The sequence below is a fragment of the Bos taurus genome, chromosome 7 (assembly GCF_002263795.3).
Source record: "Bos taurus isolate L1 Dominette 01449 registration number 42190680 breed Hereford chromosome 7, ARS-UCD2.0, whole genome shotgun sequence".
NCBI classification, from domain to species: domain Eukaryota; kingdom Metazoa; phylum Chordata; class Mammalia; order Artiodactyla; family Bovidae; genus Bos; species Bos taurus.
The window spans coordinates 21,353,286-21,370,229 of record NC_037334.1 but is presented as its reverse complement, the minus strand read 5'-3'; the positions used below and the strand labels follow the sequence as shown (position 1 = coordinate 21,370,229).

The 16,944-nt window shown below is 58.2% G+C and overlaps 1 protein-coding gene across 10 annotated transcripts in view; it reads right to left on the bottom strand.

Annotated features, from left to right (window-relative positions):
* The window catches only part of DOT1L (DOT1 like histone lysine methyltransferase), a 54,446-nt gene that overhangs the window by 18,581 nt on the left and 18,921 nt on the right, over positions 1-16,944 (bottom strand). For 7 of the 10 annotated variants that reach the window (XM_003586273.6, XM_024995042.2, XM_010807066.4 and 4 more), the window contains 7 exons: positions 15,467-15,541; positions 13,084-13,147; positions 12,313-12,541; positions 11,075-11,169; positions 10,565-10,627; positions 4,940-4,995; positions 3,169-3,248 (listed from right to left, as the gene is read on the bottom strand). In XM_003586273.6, coding sequence (XP_003586321.2) covers positions 3,169-3,248; positions 4,940-4,995; positions 10,565-10,627; positions 11,075-11,169; positions 12,313-12,541; positions 13,084-13,147; positions 15,467-15,541 — 662 coding nt within the window. Of the gene's footprint in view, positions 1-3,168; positions 3,249-4,939; positions 4,996-9,213; positions 10,628-11,074; positions 11,170-12,312; positions 12,542-13,083; positions 13,148-15,466; positions 15,542-16,944 lie in introns of those variants that run through there. The other 3 variants (XM_010807068.4, XM_010807073.4, XM_059888689.1) reach the window with 3 other exon arrangements.

The window sequence follows — 16,944 nt, the reverse complement described above, 5'->3', positions numbered from 1 at the left end:
CCCTGATCCACACAGACAGAACATGAGGAGAACCGGGCCCTGATCCACACAGAACATGAGGAGAACCGGGACAGAACATGAGGAGAACCGGGTCCTGATCCACACAGACAGAACACGAGGAAAACCGGACGCTGATTCACACAGACAAGATCTGAGGAGAACAAGGCCCTGATCCAGAGAGACAGAACCCGAGGAGAACCGGGCCCTGATCCACACAGACAGAACCCGAGGAGAATCAGGGGTTGACCCCACACAGCGATAATGGGAATGGTTCAAGTCAGAAATGGCTACACAGCAAAGTTTTTCCAGTGAAGTCCTGGCATGCATGCAAATCACTGCAGAGGAAAGAATAAACCACAAGGACTCGAAGCCTATGCAGAGAGATCACTGTGACTGGTGATGTTACCTTCAGAGTACAAAAGCTTCCCCCTACCCTGTATGAAACGCTGTCTCTAAATGCATCAGTGCAAGAAGGACTGAAACTGTCCAGTGTAAGAAATAAAGAACCAAGAATAAATGTCAAAGAGGAGCTTCCCTGATGGCTCAGTTTTTAAGAATCTGCCTGTCAACTCAGGCGACATGGGTTCAATCCCTGGTCCACGAGGAACCCAAGTGCCACGGAGCAACTAAGCCCATGTACCACAACTACTGAGCATGTGCTCTGGAGCCAGTGCTCTGCAACAAGAGAATCCAAAGCATTGAGAAGCCTGCACAGCACAACTAGAAATTAGCCCCCGCTGGCCACAATTAGAGAAAAGTCTGTGCAGCAGAAAAGACTCAACACGGACAAAATACATAAACTTACCAAAAAGAAGTGAAAGCAATATGTTACCAGGAAAGTGGAGTGGTCAGGATGAGCCCCTCAGCACATGCTCACATGCTCCTGACTGTCCAGGCACAAAGAGCACCCCAGCAGCAGCCTGGCCTCTGGCACCCCGTGAGGAGGCGGTGATGACAGGTCCCCGGCCAGCTGGGTGCACATTTAAGCAGCCACTGTGGCCAGAGTCTGGGGGCTCCCCCAGGCATCGTGGGGGCGTCTGAAGAGCAGGGCCGGGGAGTGGGAGGGAGTAAAGCCCACACGTTCCAGGATGCTTTAATTAGAAAGCCCAAGCAAGTTTTCAGGGCCAACAGGATATGCTGAGAGGACTTTTGTGGGCATGTCACTGCAGGGCCACAGATTCCAGGTGACAGGAGGGCCTGGTAGGCAGTCCCACTCCCACCAGGGGCCAGGAGCCAAGCATGTGTGACACCCGAGAACTCAGGACATGGGGTGCAGAGGGCAAGATTAAGCAGACCGTGAGGAACCAGTGCACCCCAGGTGACATTCCATAAGACAACGATTCAGGATGCCCAGTGGGCAGTGTCCAAATGGAGGGGCTGTGCCCCGAGGCCCAAAGGCTACAAAATGGGACCCCACAGCCAGATAGATGCCTGGGCCAGCTAGGAGGATGGCAAATCAAGCTCTTCTCTGGGTGGAGCCTGGGGCTGGGGGAAGGCACTCACTCCCATAAACCATCAGGAGCGACCCCTGCTGCACGCTCAGGCTTGTCCTCACCTGCACACGCATGCAAACACATGCAGCTGGCAGTGCTGAGGGCAGCTGGAAACTGCTTCTATGCTGGGTGATCTTTTCAACTCTCTGTCCGCTTGACATGTTTCATGATGAAACATGGAGGACCTACCCTGCTTCTCTCCCAGCCACGGACCTCAGGAGGACATGGGGGTCTCCCTGGAGCCTCGGGGACAGGGACGTGGGGGATGAGGGAGGCAGGGCAGGGTGCCCGCCCATGTGAGGCGAGGCCTCCCTCCAGGACAGGGGACTCCTGCTGTCCTGGGTCACGACTGGAAAAGCTCTTCCATCCCCACTTCCTGAACATGCCAGACCTGCTCTCCTACCCTGAGCCAGAGCTCAACTCCCCAGGGACCCAGCGGTGGTGATGAGAATACAAATGAACATCAGTCCTCATGGGTGTGATGCTCCACAGGCACCAGGATGCCCTGGGCACCGTGAAGGGATGCCCCATGGACTGCTGCACCTGAGCATCGCAAGACCATGATGCAGCTGCATCCCTGCTCCCTGTACCTTCAGTGGTCTGGAGGCTTCTCAGTCCCCACTTGGGGACAGCCCTGCTCAGGTTTGCCACAGGCTGGAGGAGGCGCTTGGGACACAAGAAGATCCAACAACCTGGCGTTTCCGAAGGGTGGCGAGGGGAGAGGAAGAGGTTGGGGAGAGGAGGGAGGGGAGTCCAGTGAGGTTAGCAGAGTCAGAAGCAAGAACTCGGCCTCAGCACCTTCCTCTCGGCCTCCATGTGGACTGTCAAGATCCCCCATGAGCTTCTAACCAGACACCATCAACACTCCCTCCATAAAACCACCCATGTTGCCCCAAGTCTGCACACTTTCACACACACAGGGAGCACACACCCTTCCTAAAGACTACATGAACTCTGACTCAGAATCAGAATGGAAGCTCAGCTTTCAAGCTCTCATGATCTCTCCCTCCAGAGCTGTGCCCAGCAGCCCCACAGCGATTCTGAGACTCAGAACTAGAGAGGTGAGGTCCCCTCCTGGGCGCATCTGGTCTCACCCGGCCTTGGGACAGAGAGTAACAGAGAGGGGGGAAGTGGCGGGGGGCTCCAGCCAGGCCTCAAGGGTCCAGACACGAGAAAGGCCTGAGCAAAGTCAAAGGGCTGGTCTGGGCAGCCCCAGCACCCCCAGGCTGAACTTCCACTTGGTCAAGTTCCAATATGAGACACACAGTTAAGTGCCCAGGACATCCTTGAACTAAGAAGTTACACACTGTCCACGGGAAACCCAGATGATGTGGACAGCCTGCAACTCCCCTGCTAACCAGGTCCCCACCCGTTTCCCAGGCAGCTGCAAGCTCTGGCCTAAGCAGTGGTGGGGTCTGCTCTGTTCACTGCACATGCTGAGCTGGGAGGCACCCTGCCAGCAACCTAGGTGACATCAAGAAGGACACACAAACCCCTCCCTCCCGCCCCCGAGGCCTTCCCACTGGGGCTGGATCAGAGGATGCTAGTCAGGACCCCAGCATACGTGATGAAGGCCTCTGCTACATGGCCCAAGCAGGACGGACACGGGACAGACGTGGGACGGACGTAGGATGGATGCAGAACGGATGCGCAGAGCAGGAGAGGGATACATTACCTTCCTTCATGTTTGCAAACCGCTCCTTCAGCTGGTGATCCACCTCAGGACCAAAGGCAAAGTTATTCACAAATACAACACTGCAAAACAATGCTCCAGTTGAGTGCCGGGTTCTGCGTGCACACGCACAGAGCTGCAGCGCCTCCACCGCAGCGCTGTCCGCACCTCCTCCGCAGCGGGGGCACGGGCTCAGGACCCACGGGGTGTGACGGCTGCCCTGGGTGCCGCCAACACAGACCCTGCAGCCAGGTCCCATGACAAGCAGGCTGCTGGCTCCCTGGGGAAGGCCTGCACCGACACGGGCATCCCTGAGGCTGGTGCATGGGCAGTACAAGCTGGGCCACATGAGCACACAGGGGTGAGGCTGCCTGGGCAGGAAGGCAGCACAGACCCATTGAGCTACACTTGGAAGGGAGCCCACCACCTGAGGGCCCAGCACAAAGTTTTTCTGAGGCGAGGCCTGGCCCAGGCTTCCCGTTTTTCCAATGTTCTCTGGCGTCTGAGGGCCTGAGAAGCTCTGCCTGCAGATGACCACCAGGCAGTCGGGGGCTCCTGCCCCACCCAGGGTCCCCCATCCCTTGGCCATCCTCTGTCCCCCGGCTCCTGTCCACATGGGGGATCCCCCCCAACCTGGGTTTCCCTCCTCATTTGAATGTGATAGAGTAGCCAGCTGCCTGCCGGCCCCAAGCTGCTCCTCCTCAATCTCGGCAAAAGGACAGTCACAGGGCCTGACCAGGGCGACGACACACTGACTGCTGTGAGAGTGGCAGTGGGAGCCCTCAGCTGGTGGCTAAGCTCTCCCAGCCCCTACTTGGGAAAAAGCGCAGGGATGGTGAGGTTATGACGGGCAGAGCCCTGACAAGACTGGCTGGCTGCCAGGGTCTCAAGGGCACTGGCCAGGAGAGGGCATGAGCCAGGACAGAGCCTGGGCCGCTCTGACTGGGGTCACCTGCAAGGAGACAAGGCAGCTCTGAGGCCTGTGGAAGTGGGGATGAGGCCCCTCAGCACAGAGGAGCAGGTTGTAGGGGGACACCCTGACTGGAAGCAGAGTGCCAAGGGCGCCGTCTGGAGAGCTGGCAGAGCCCGGGGCCTTGAGGTTCTCCAGGCCAGGTGGACAGTAGGCAGCCAAGGCTGGGGAGTAGGCCCCTCAGCCAGCTCTTCCTCGCCATGACCATGACTGTGGAGCCCAGATACAGCTGCAGGGCCCCACAGGAAAGGCCCCACAGCAGCTGCAACGGAGTCACCACACTCAGACTGAGGGGGACACCTCAAGCCCGCATGTTTTCTCGAGAAAAGGGGGACAGTGTGCCCGCCTCAGGGAAGACGTCCTCACTGAGATCAAAGATGGGGTCAGACCTCTGTAAGCGAGAAGTTAATGACGGGGCTCAGGGCACCCTGCAACAAGCACATGTGGAAGGAAGGGGGAGGCGAGTGCGCAAGGTCAGAGAGAACGAGTGTGACCCCTTCCCCTGGTCAGAGCCAAGAGCGCGTGGCACACTCGCCCCTTGGTCACTGAGGCCCGGGGAGCCACTAGGTGTACGAGCACACGGCCCCATGGCCAGTGCCAGGAGGGTGCCGATCAGGCTCCAGCTCAAGGGACACAGAGGCGGGGCCCCCAGCAAGCTCAGGACAGGTGGCGGTGGCTGCTGCTGTCCAGCCCAGGGAGCCGGGGGGGTGGGGCCCTGTCTGCTGGTGTGACCCTCAGGGAGGGAAAGCCACATCGCCCCTGCCAGCCCGGCCCCTCGGCCCCACCCCCAGGCCCCGGCTGTACCTTGTGTTAGCAATCCGTTCTCTCCACTCCTCCGAGAGGAAGTCCCCCCTCTCCAGCTGAAAGGAGATAAGAGGGACAACCCATCACTTGGGGTCTCGCTGCCTCTGTGTCCCACCCCCGTCTGCCCCCCAAAAAGAGATGGAATGATCAGAGGCCCTGACTGGGAGGATTTGGAAGAGGCCAGGGTCACAGCCACAGGCTGACCATGCACGCGGACACAGCTGCTAGAGCACCGGAAAAGGTGCTGGAAAGTCCCAACGCCATGTCCACGCATGGCCAGCAGGGGGCACCTCAGGGTGACCGTGTGCCACAGAGCTGGACTGCAAGGGCTGTGACAGCATCAGGGCGCCCGGGTGCAGCCCAGCGCCCACCCACACTGCTGTGGGCGGTCTCCCCGTGCCGGGGGCATCCTGACGTTTCCAGTACTGCTCCCACTACTGTCTCCCTCAGAGGACTAATTTCATTTTGCCTTGAGGCCAAAGTGCATCTGAGACAACACAAGTCTCGTTAACCTCATTGTCCAGAACTGTAACATTTCAGAAACCAAGAAATCTGATTTTATGATTCTTCAAAAAATGTTATCATCCGACTCCCAGTGTCCACCCACAGGAACATCCGCACACCTCTGTCCACGGAGCACAGGTGTGGACAGTGCACGTGTTGCTTGATGGACAAGCAGATACACACATATCCCCCCACACCCAGAAGCATTCCTCAGAAGCCCTGGCACTCGCTACCATGTGGATGGACCCTGAGAATATGATGTTCAGTGAGAGGCAAACACAGAAGGACACACAGGATGTGATTTCACTGATGGGAAATGTCCAGAACAGGCAAGTTCAGAGGCAGAGCACCTCGGGGGAGCAGGTGGGGGTGACTGCTGACGGGCCCCCGTCTGCACTCCCACCAGTGCCCTCAGGTGACCGGGAGGCCCTCCAGGCAGCAATGGGGTAGCACCACCCAGCAGAGGTCCTTCCAACGGGCAGCGCCCAGGCAGAGCAGCTGTGGGTTCAGCACCCTCCCTGCACACAGAAACCACCCAGCGTGGGAGGGGCCGAGCCTTGCTGGGTAGAAGAGAAGCGGCCATCCTAAAGGGTCCGGGAGCTGGCGGAGGGCTGTCCATGTCCAGGGCATGCATCTCTGGGTCTCCCAAGTTTGCCAATGCTCCCTGCACACAGCCCAGTGGGGCTGGGCACCGATTCAAGTTCAAAATCCTTGTGATGCTGTGCAGGAGAAATCTCATGCTGCAGGCCTAGGGCTGTGTCCTGGGGAGGGTGCTCAGCGTTCCCACACAGTCCGTGCAAACACCTCACATCCTCTTGGAGTCTGGGGTCTTGGCCACGGTAGGTAGCAACACCGGCATGACCGGCACCCAGCAAGAACTCTGGGAATGGGGTCTGTGTGAGCCCCCGGGGACCACACCTCCCCGGTGCCGTTACGTCTCATCTGGGCACGGGGTCTGTATGAGCCCCCCGGGGACTGCACGTCACTGGTGCTGTCACGTCTTGTCTGAGGGAGCTCAGCCCTACTAAAAGCTCATGCCTGGTCCTGGGACTCATCCACTGCCTCCTTCCTCTATTTGCTCTGTCCTGTCTCTAACACACCAATAGGTGAGGACAGCCGACTGCTGTGTCCCGGGCTCCCTCAAGCCCAGCCTAATGCAGCTCCTCTCTGTGGGGCTCACCCACCCAAGGAAAACCACTGAAGCCACAGCACCACTGCTCCGAGGTGGCCTCACGATCAAGGCAAGAAAACAGCCATTGTCCCACCCGCCTGGCCACCTGGCTACCTACCACCTCTTGGCACAGGCAGGCCATAATTGGTTGAAGACAGGGACTGACCAGGCCAGCTCTGTGTCGCTGGGGCCCACGTGCCCAAGTTAACAGTGACAGGAAGATAAGCACAGCCTTCCTGTCGCCCCCACTGAGGACTGTGACCGGCCCAGCTGGCCCAGACCTCCAGCTGCAGAGGAACGTGCGGGGAGGAGGGTCACGTATGGCCCCACCCCACACCGGCATGAGGGCTGCCCTGTGTGACCGCCCTTCCCCAACCAGGGAGACCCCCGGTGTGTCCCTGCTCCAGGTCGAGAACCAGACAGGGCAGGTGCAGGCCCCCTCACCACAGGCCTCCGCCTATGGCCACCACCCACACCACACGGCGCACATGCTCCCCCTGCAGAAAGCACTCCCTCCCGGGGGGCCCCGGGGAGGCCCCACCCAAAGCCACAGGGTGGGAGCCAGCGACAGTTGCCCCAGACTCAGTCACCCTGCCACCTGCCCTGGAACAGCCACAGGCTCAGAAGCAGTGCCCGACTGCCAGCCAGTCCCTCGGAGCTGCTGTGTGCTAGAGCCACTGGAGGAGGGCAGGGCTCGTGCTCTGGGCGGCCTGTCAGCAGCACCAGATCCCTGCCAACCTGACTGCACCAGCCCGAGGGCAGCCTTGCCCACTGGGGTCCACGCTGCCACCTGGCTGGGGGCACGTCCTTCAGCGGCACTTCCTAGAACTACCTGCTTGTGCCAGGCCTGCCACCAGGCACCAATGGCATGCGGTCACTCAGACGTCCCCAGGCAAAGGGGCACCCTGACGTGCTGGGGACACAGGCAGAAGCCGGGCACAGAGAGGGCCCAGGGCTTCAACAGGAGGGGGGACCCAGGAGGAGGCTCCGGCGCCCGCAAGTAAACACACAGGCTAGGGTGTCTGTTGTCCCTCGTCTATCATCAAGTGATGGAGGCAGGACTCTGCCTGCTGACCAGGCACCTGCTCGAAGCCACACAGAACCTCGAGGAGGGCCTCCCCAGACCTAGCACGCAAGCTCCCGCCAAGTCCAGGCGTTGGGCCGGAGTTGTCACCACGCCTTCCTGGAGTGGGGCTGCCTGGACACCAGAGGCACTGCCGGCTGCCGCTCCAGACACAGCAGCCAAAGCCACGACTTAAGAGTCCTCAGAGCCAAGTTCTGCTCGCAGCCACCTCGTGGGGCCTAAGAGCAGGGCCCTGATGAGTGCCTGGCCTTCAGGAGGCAGAGAACAAGGTTTCCACGCAGGGGCCCCGCCAGTGCACCAGCTGACATGCCACCATCTCCCAATCACCCTCCTCTCACATTGCACTGACTCCCGACATTGCCAAGAGAGGGGGCAGGGAGCAGCGACCCACCAGGCAGGCAGCCCACCAGCTTCACCCTCGCCTTGGCCTCCAGCCGTGGGTGTTGTGCCAGCAGCTAGAACCACACTGTGAATCAAGCACCGCAGGCTGCTGTGGGTCCACGGGGCATTCTGGGGACTGAATCAACCAGGCTTTTACATCACATGTTTCAACCATTTGGCCCTCTCATCAGAAGCAAGAAGCACTTTATAATTTTAAAGACCTGCGTTTTAGGAGGTTGTGCTGCTGCTGCTAACTCACTTCAGTCGTGTCCGACTTTGTGCGGCCCCATAGACGGCAGCCCTCCAGGCTCCCCTGTCCCTGGGATTCTCCAGGCAAGAATGCTGGAGTGGGTTGCCATATCCTTCTCCAATGCATGAAAGTGAAAAGTGAAAGTGAAGTCGCTCAGTCATGTCCGACCCTTAGCGACCCCGTGGACTGCAGCCTTCCAGGCTCCTCCATCCATGGGATTTTCCAGGCAAGAGTATTGGAGTGGGGTGCCATCGCCTTCTCTGAGGAGGTTGTGAGGCCTTAGGAAAACGGCAAGCCATCCAGGAACTCTTATCAGCATACCAGTGGGACTGGGGACAGGACAGAAGTTTCTCGGAAACAGAAATGAACTGGACTAATTTCCCTCAGCCTGAGCAACAAACACTAGAAGACTGCAGGCGTGGGAGGACATGGGGGCCAGGGGTGACACCCCTCACCTTTCACCGAGGGGAAGAAACCTGTGAGAAACCCCACCAAGAGAAAGGGGAGGGGAGCTGGGCCCACACTGCAGATGGGCAAGTCCTGGCCCAGGGAAAGCAGGGAGAAGCAGAGGGTGATGGCTAACCTCCCGACACGGGGTCAGCATCACCTGGACGCCAAAGTCAGACTCAGGAGAGGAGGAAACCAGTATCCCCCTGGGCTGCAAATACCCACAACAAAAAGGAGCCATTCCCAAGGCCAGATGGGGTTGACCTCAGGCCTGGAAGGCTAGCTCAACCTTCAAATCTTCTATTCTATGGAAAAAAACGAAAACAATCAACAACCACAACAACAGTCACCCAGAAGTAATACCAGCAACTACAGCAAGGCTGCAGATAAAGGCCTCATCAGCCGTTAACAGACCGCGTACGAAGTCAACGGCTCACCTCCTAGGCCGGAGAATGAGGCTGGAGGCCTGAAGCTACTGGACTCTGGGCTGACTCCCACGATGCTATCATGGCAGGGCTGCTGAGAGCAGACCGGGGGTGGGGGTGGGGATGGGGGGGTGCCAGCGTGGAACGGAGGAGAGCAGAGCACCCACTGAGTATGGCCGCTGATGACACAACAGAGATGGCTCAGCAGAGAGGGGCAGTCTCTGCAGCAGATGGCATGGGATGGCTGGACGTCCACTCAGAGAGAGATGAATCTAGACCAGACCTCACACCCCTTGAGAATCACCCCAAAAGAAACCACAGGCCTAGAGATGAACCACACAATCAAGGACCACCTATGAGATATCTTAAATCCAGGTGAGCTGAGACTGGACTTTCACATCAATACTGAGGGTGCCATCCCTGAAAGGAGAACCAGTCAGGTGGCTCCAGGGCCGAAACCCTGTCTCTCCTGCTGGCCCCCCACCCCCGGGAATCACAGGCACCATTCTATTCCCCGAGGCAACAAGGACAACCTCTGGAATCACACGCACCATTCTATTCCCCGAGGCAACAAGGAATGCTAGCTCTGGCCCCATAGCCCCCTGTCCCCCAGGACCCCTAAGAGCAAGACACAAGCAATGTCAGGAACCTTCAGAGGGACCAGGAAGACCACATCGCAGCCAGGTGGAGCTTGGGGCCCTGGGGGACCTGGGACGAGAAGTGAAGTGTGTGCTGAAGAGCCGGTTTGGGACCTTCCCCCTGAAATGCCCCGGCCACAGTCCTGAAGATGGAGGCTGCATGGCAGCCCTATGTCCACAGGCCACTGAAACCTGCAGTGGCTGTCAAAGCCCTGGGCACAGAGACGTGCTGGAGCTGAGAACATGGAGTTGGACACCCGGGCAAGAGGAGCAGAGAGAGGCCAGAACATCAGGATCCAGGAGCGAGACCCAGAGAACCTCGGCAGTGAAGGCCGAGCTGACAGATGCAGGGAGAGGGGCACAGGGGCAGTGGCACCAGGCCAGCTCGTCGGTGGGGCCTCACTGCTGTGGGCAGGGGGCAAGCACGAGAAAGATGCCCTTGGCCAGCCCACACCCCACCGCCCCCACACGTGGTCCTGAAAGAGCCAGTGCTCCCGAGGCACCGCTGGGTGCCCGAGGAAGAGAAGTGGGGCAGAGTGCGGGGCCGGAGGAGTCGACTGCCTACAAGGCCCACAGAAAGGAGGCGGCAGGTGGCCAGGAGGCAGTGAAAGTGGTGGGGAGGGGGCTCCGGGCAGGGAAAGGAGGGGCGGCGGGTCAGGGGAGGCGGCGCAGAGGGCGGGGCTGCACCCTTAGCCGGGGAGGGGGCATGGAGCGATGGCACTCACTGTGTATTCTGCATGCTTTTTTCCATACCATTTCATCCACTTCCTGAACTCTCGGTCCATGGTCTGCAAAGAGCCAAACCAGACAGCCCGTCAGGGACCCGGTGGCCAGGAGGGCGCCCCTGTCCTCCCCATGCCCGCCCCGCTCCAGGATTCTCGGCAAAGGAGCCTGACCGCAGGGAACCATAGTGGGCAGGCGTGCAAACCACAAACTCTAAACGGTTTCCCATGGCGACACCACCACTGAGACGCGCACTCCTCAGACCTTGCTGCCTCCCCTACCCCAACCCCCGGCAGATACTGGCACAAGGGTGATGCCAGCTGAGCCCCAGCGCCAGGGGAACCAGGGGACACGGCCGCAAGTCTTTCAGGGACACATGAAGCAAGGACCCCCTCCCCGACCTTCCCTCAACCCCAGCACAGACTGCCCCCTATCCTGCAGGTCGCTGCACACCAAGGCTGGAAACAAAAGTGACACAGATGTGGCTGCGTCCAGGGCCCAGGGCCACTCACCTCCGCGTACTTGGCTGGGATGTCAGCTTTCTCTACACCGTAGTGATGTTTGCAGTTGGTGGCCGCGGCAACCTGCAGCACAACCTGGCCCACTCCTTCAGGGGGAGAGACAGGGGGGTCAGACGCACAGCAGGACACACCCAGCCGCTGGGGCCATGACAACAAGATCATTAGGCAGAGGCCATGGCCTCTTGGCGAAAGTCCCCGAGTGTCCTTTGGGGTCACAGAATGTGTTCAAATGCCCCAGGCCATGGGCTGAGCACCGCCCCTACCCCCAACCCAGCCGTGCTCCATTTCATCACAAAGAAGATGCTCTATGGCCACCCAACTGGGACCTGCCATGGTCCACGGCCCCACGGGGCATTCACTGTGCACACGCGGACACGCCTTTTCGAGGCACAGTGACCCCTGGGAGGAAGCCCCCCCCAACCAATGAACCATGTTCCACCGTCCACCTGAGTCAGGAGCGGCCCAGAATGGTGGCGGGAGACCTCACACGGCACACGCCCGCAGGACACGGCAGGATTTATGGACACTCAGCTCACAGACAAAGGAGGCTTCTGAAACTGTTCCTGCTTGAACTCAGGCCACATGCACTTTAAATAAAGTGTCAGGAGCCCCAAGTTTTCCCATTTTGAACAGAACAGAGTCCAATTATGGAAACAAGCCTCTATTTGGAAACATAGGGTAAACAGGGAGAGAACATGGGGTCCCTCCCGGGGGACAGGAGAAGCTAGGGGACCTGGGGTCTGAGGAGGCCGGCAGTTTTCAGAAATCATAAGCCTTCTGACACACGGTCTTTTCTAGAAATAACCTTCAACCGTGTGTACGCTTATTAGAATATGAATTGTACACTTCAGAGTTTAAGCCAATGACAATGCCACCAGAGAAGCCACCTTTGTCCATCTGCAGAGCCCTTCTCAAGTGTGGAGGCCACGCCATATGGGACGGGACCTTGGGGTCTGTGAGTAGGTTACTGGGAGCAGTGGCGACCCCAGAGTGCTGTGCTTGGGATTCCTGACAGAGCAGCCCAACCACAGGCCAGGGAGCCCCTTGGGCAGCCTGTCACCTGCACAGTCCCACCAGGACAATGTGGCCCATGGCTTCTTCATTCAGGCAACATGGCACACCCACGGGCACCCGCCAGGCCCCAGCCCCTGGAACCTCTCCTCATGAGGAGGCCATCCTGCAAGCACAAGGAGCAGGGAAAGGGGCAGGGGGGAAGAGCCCCCACCTACCACTGCCCAGGTCCACGAACAGGTCATCTTCGGTCATCTTGATCTCATCGATCATCTGGGCGACCAGGTCGAAGGAGGTCTCCCCATACACCTCTGGGGAGAAGGGCTCGTAGTTGTTGAGCTTCTCAGGGTCGGTCACTGAGTGGTTGTAGACCTGCTGCAGGATGTGCCGCAGGAGCCCCGTGGATGGCCGTGTGTTCAGCTTCATGGGCTGTGTGGTGCCCTTCCACTGCGACAGGGCACACACACAGTTTGCAGGGCCACACCACCCAGCCCGCTGCCCCACCTCAGTGGGGACACGAGTGCGCAGGAGCGTGTGTGAGCCTGACTGTGTGTGCCAGTGGTGTGAACCTACATGCATGTGTGTAGATGGAGTGTGTGCATGTACAGATGTGTGGGGGTGTGCATGCATGCACGTGCAGCTGGGACCTGGGCAGAGCAAGCTCCCTGGCACTGCTCTCCCCACAAGCTGGTCTGTCCTGGCACCCAGAGCACCCATGGAGGAGAAGCCCCAGGAAGGTTCCCTGTCGCTGGCTGGCTCAGCACGGCTCCCAGGGCATCCACAAGGGCTGGGATCGCCTGGCAGGCAACGTGGCCAGCTCAGCCCCAGCCATCTGCATCAACACAGTTCCAGCCCCGGGCCATAGGGTCCACACCCTGGGACACTGCAGACCCTACACCATGACCTGATGGGCAAGGAGGGGGCCTGAACCACAGCTCGGGGGGCCAAGATGATGAGACAGGTCCGAGGTGAGGGTGAAGGCCACCTACCAGCTGGTGGATGCTGTCGATGGCCCGGTTGTACTTGTCACAGAGCCTCTGCATACTCTCAAAGCTAAAACAAGCAAGGGAAGGCACTGGTCACCGCTGGGCTCAGAACAAGCCACCAGGCCTCAGGGGAGGGGGCAGAGGCCATGGGGAGGGAGCCTCAGTTCACTGTGCCCTGAGGGCTCGGGTGAGGAATGAGCATCACAGCTGTTCACAGAACAAGGCAGGCAGACCAAGACTGGCCTCACCCCTACCTGTAGATGCAGGAAGTCCCGCTGCCCCAGGGCTGGGGGACAGCTGGGTGCCAAGGGCCACTGCAGGCAGGGAGGGCTCCCGGCTCTGCTAGTTGGGTGGGAGGGGACGATAATCAACACCCCAACCCTGCAGACAGAGGTCAACACCCGCCTTCCTGCTGGTGTGGCTTCCATTTACCTAACAGTGTGAATTGCTGACACTCGCCCAGATACAAGTGTCCGCGTCAGAGATCCAGTGAGGGAGTCGTCAACTCGGCTTCTCCCCACATCAGGGGGTAGTGTTCAATGGAAACCCCCAACCCGGGTTCTCCCAGAGGGTATCTGGGGCATCCATGTTTGTCAGTACCCGCACTGAGCGGCTCAATGCTCACCGCACGAGGGGTCTACCCCGGCATCTGTGCTGCACGGAGGAGGGGGCGGTCACTTGGGGTGTGTCTCCTAACGCCACCCACATGCTGGGCAGCAAGATAGCTGCTCCCCAGTGAGCACCAAGAGCCCAGGGACCCCTGAGATGTATGCAGAGACATGGAGGGGGGGCACCCACCCACAGCCTCTTTCAACCTGCATCAAGACCCCTCGACCCTGGACCCTGGATGGACCCCAAGAGCTTAAGTGCACTTCCTTTTCTAACAGAAGCAAAGGGATCTAAACGGACCTGTAACCACATGGCACGTCAATCTGAGAATAGCAGCAGAAGCTGAAAAGCCAGAGACCTCGATAACGGGAAACAGCAGACGTGGGCGAGGCCAGTGAAACCCCACACAGACAGCGAGGGGACACACAGCTCTAATATGCCGGGAGCAGGCTGACACGATGAGGTGGGAAACCCATTCTGGAGGAGCTAACTGTATGCTCAGGGAGGAGTCCAGCCCAATGCCAGCCCAAAAGGGACCCTGGGAACACAGGCCAGTAGTGGGCAGCCAGGGCAAGTGCCAACACTCCGATCTGGCTGTCCTCAGGGAGAAAACACGCACTAGTTCCCAGATTCCTTCCTTGTGCTCCAGTTTCCATGTCCCCATCAGAGCCCCTGACTACACCCTGGCATACCTTCTCCTGGGAGAATGCACACACATGGAGGCTCAGAGGAACCTGGCACCTGGGCCCCGCTGTGCCAGCCCTGCCCTCACAGACCCCTGCTCTGGGCAGGACTCTGAGGTCACTTGGGTTGCGGGGGGTAGCAAGTCGCCACCAGACTGCGCCTGCCCTCTCCCAACCCGGAATCCTTTCAGTCTGCTTAGGAGGTTCGATACTCCCCCTCTCTGCGCAAGCACCTTGAAGCAGAAGCACCTCTCAACACTCCACTGCTTGAGCCAGGCACTCGGCCCTTGACCACCAGGAAATGTGAACCGTGTGGATCTCAAGACCGACGTTCAAGGTTAGCGTCCACAGGCACCTGCACCCTGGAGTCAGGGCCGACGCATGCACCCAGCCACCTGAACCCGTAACAGCCACCTGTGCCAATTATCGGACCGGGAGGAGGTGGGCAGTGAGGGGAAGGGACTAGGGCTGACTGAGTCCGGCAAGTCCTCCAGACACAGGAGTGAGACCACTCAGCCTGCGCGGGGGCCTGCAGGCACCTTGGGGCCACCTTCTCTGTCAAGAGCAGTCACCTAGGCCCACAGTAGTCACCTAGGCCCACAGTCTGTGAGCGATCAAAGCGAGCCTGCCAAGAGCTGAAAGAGGCAGGAGAGTCTCTCAAAGAAAAACAAAAAGGAATTCCAGGCAGGCATTCCAGACCCGGCCTCGCCCTTCCCCACCCACAGGACTTTTCTAGGAGATCCAGGATGTGCCTGAGGAAACTGCAGGGAGCAGCCAAAACCATATGAGACCTGGCTGGAGCTGGGGACCGAGGCTTGAGAAGCTAGGCCAGCGACAGCAGTCGCTGCCGTGGAGAGAGCAACTCCAGCTTTACACACGTCGATCCCACTTTCCAATTATGTCCTCACTCCGACAGCCTCTGCCAATATTTGATAAACATTTCCTACCAAAATAACTCCGTGCTGGCTATGGCCAAGTCTAAAAGGAAACTTCCCATCAGCCTGCAGTGTCGAGGAAGGTCTAAATTTAGCCTGTGTCCACACACATGGAGCCCGTCCCCGGTGGAGACGCAGCCCCGGCACAACTCTGCTTACCTTTTGGTATCGTAGTCAATTAAAACGTAATTCTCCATAGCAAGCTTGAGATCCGGGATTTCTTCACAGACCCATCTGAAACGCAAAGGAAACTAGAATTAGTGCTCTATCTTGTACTCTCAATGCTGTTCTTAAACACTGTTGACTCTGCAAATACAAAAACAAAACATTCTGGCTACTCAACTCAAAATGTGAAAGATTGAAGGGGGGCGTGACTTCAAAACAAACAATGTAAAGACATGGTCTTAGGAGGATGCTGTCCTTACGAATTACACAAGTTTCATGTTGCTTCGCGTTTAAACAACGCTGGCCATTGGGAGCTCAATGGATTTAACGTGTTACAGGGTCTAGGACACCAATCAGCTTAAATCAGAGAGTCTGAAAAGCAATGCATCCACCAGAAATAAAAGGGAACGATTATTTGAAGAATGAACTAATCCCAAGACAAATAACAGGGTTTCTTCAACTGCCGGACTTCTCTGGTGGCCCAGCGGCTAGGACTCGGTGCCTTAACTGTTGAGGGCCAGGATCCAATGCCTGGACAGGGACTGAGATCACCCCCACAAAAAATGAAAACAAAAAATATTGCAGTGGGGGAAAAAGAGATGGAGGGGGAATCTGCTGATCCCAAGGTGGAACCCTGACTGGATCCTGATACAATCTGGAGAAAAATTGTGAAAGAAGAGTCATCACGACAGAGCTTACAGGGAATAAAAGGAAAATCAGGGATACCGCGAAAAATGGCACGTCAATAAACTCAACAATTTAGGAGAAGTGAACAAATTCCTTAAAAGATGCAAATTACCAAAACCGACACAAGAAGCCAAACACCTGAAGAGCGCGACACCTAGCACAGAAAGCGACGTGACTTTCTCCCAGAAAGAGACTCCCAGCCCACAGAGCTGCGCCGGCGAGTTCTGCCAACCACTGCGGAGTGGTGATGCGGACCCTCTCCAGCTTGGGGAGGCCAACGCTGCCATACAACCAAAACCAGAGGACAAAGCCTTGTAAAGATGCAGCTGTTAACCTGGCATCCCTCAAAAACGCAAACACAAAACTCCTCTAGAAATGTTAATAAGCCGAAGTCAGCAACACATCTTATTCCAATGGAGTTTATCCCAGGAATGGAAGGTTGTTTAACACTCTATAACTAGTCACTGTAATTCACATCACTGAGAGAATAAAGGAGAAAAAAAAAAATCATACAATTGTCTCAACACATGCAGAAGACACATGTGATGAAATCAGTTTCCATTCACAATAAAAACTTTCATCAAACAGGACTGGAAAGAGCCACCCTCCACCTGATGGAGGGGCGGGGAGGGCTGGAGGAGCTGCTGTCCCTTCGCTGCTGTGGGCTCTGCCAGGGGGGCCCAAGGAGGCCAAGGGTTGGAAAGCAGGGAGGGGCAGTTCTCTCACTGTGCGTGCCCACCCGCCCCAGGGACCCTCTGACACACACACTGGCCCTAGCCACTGGG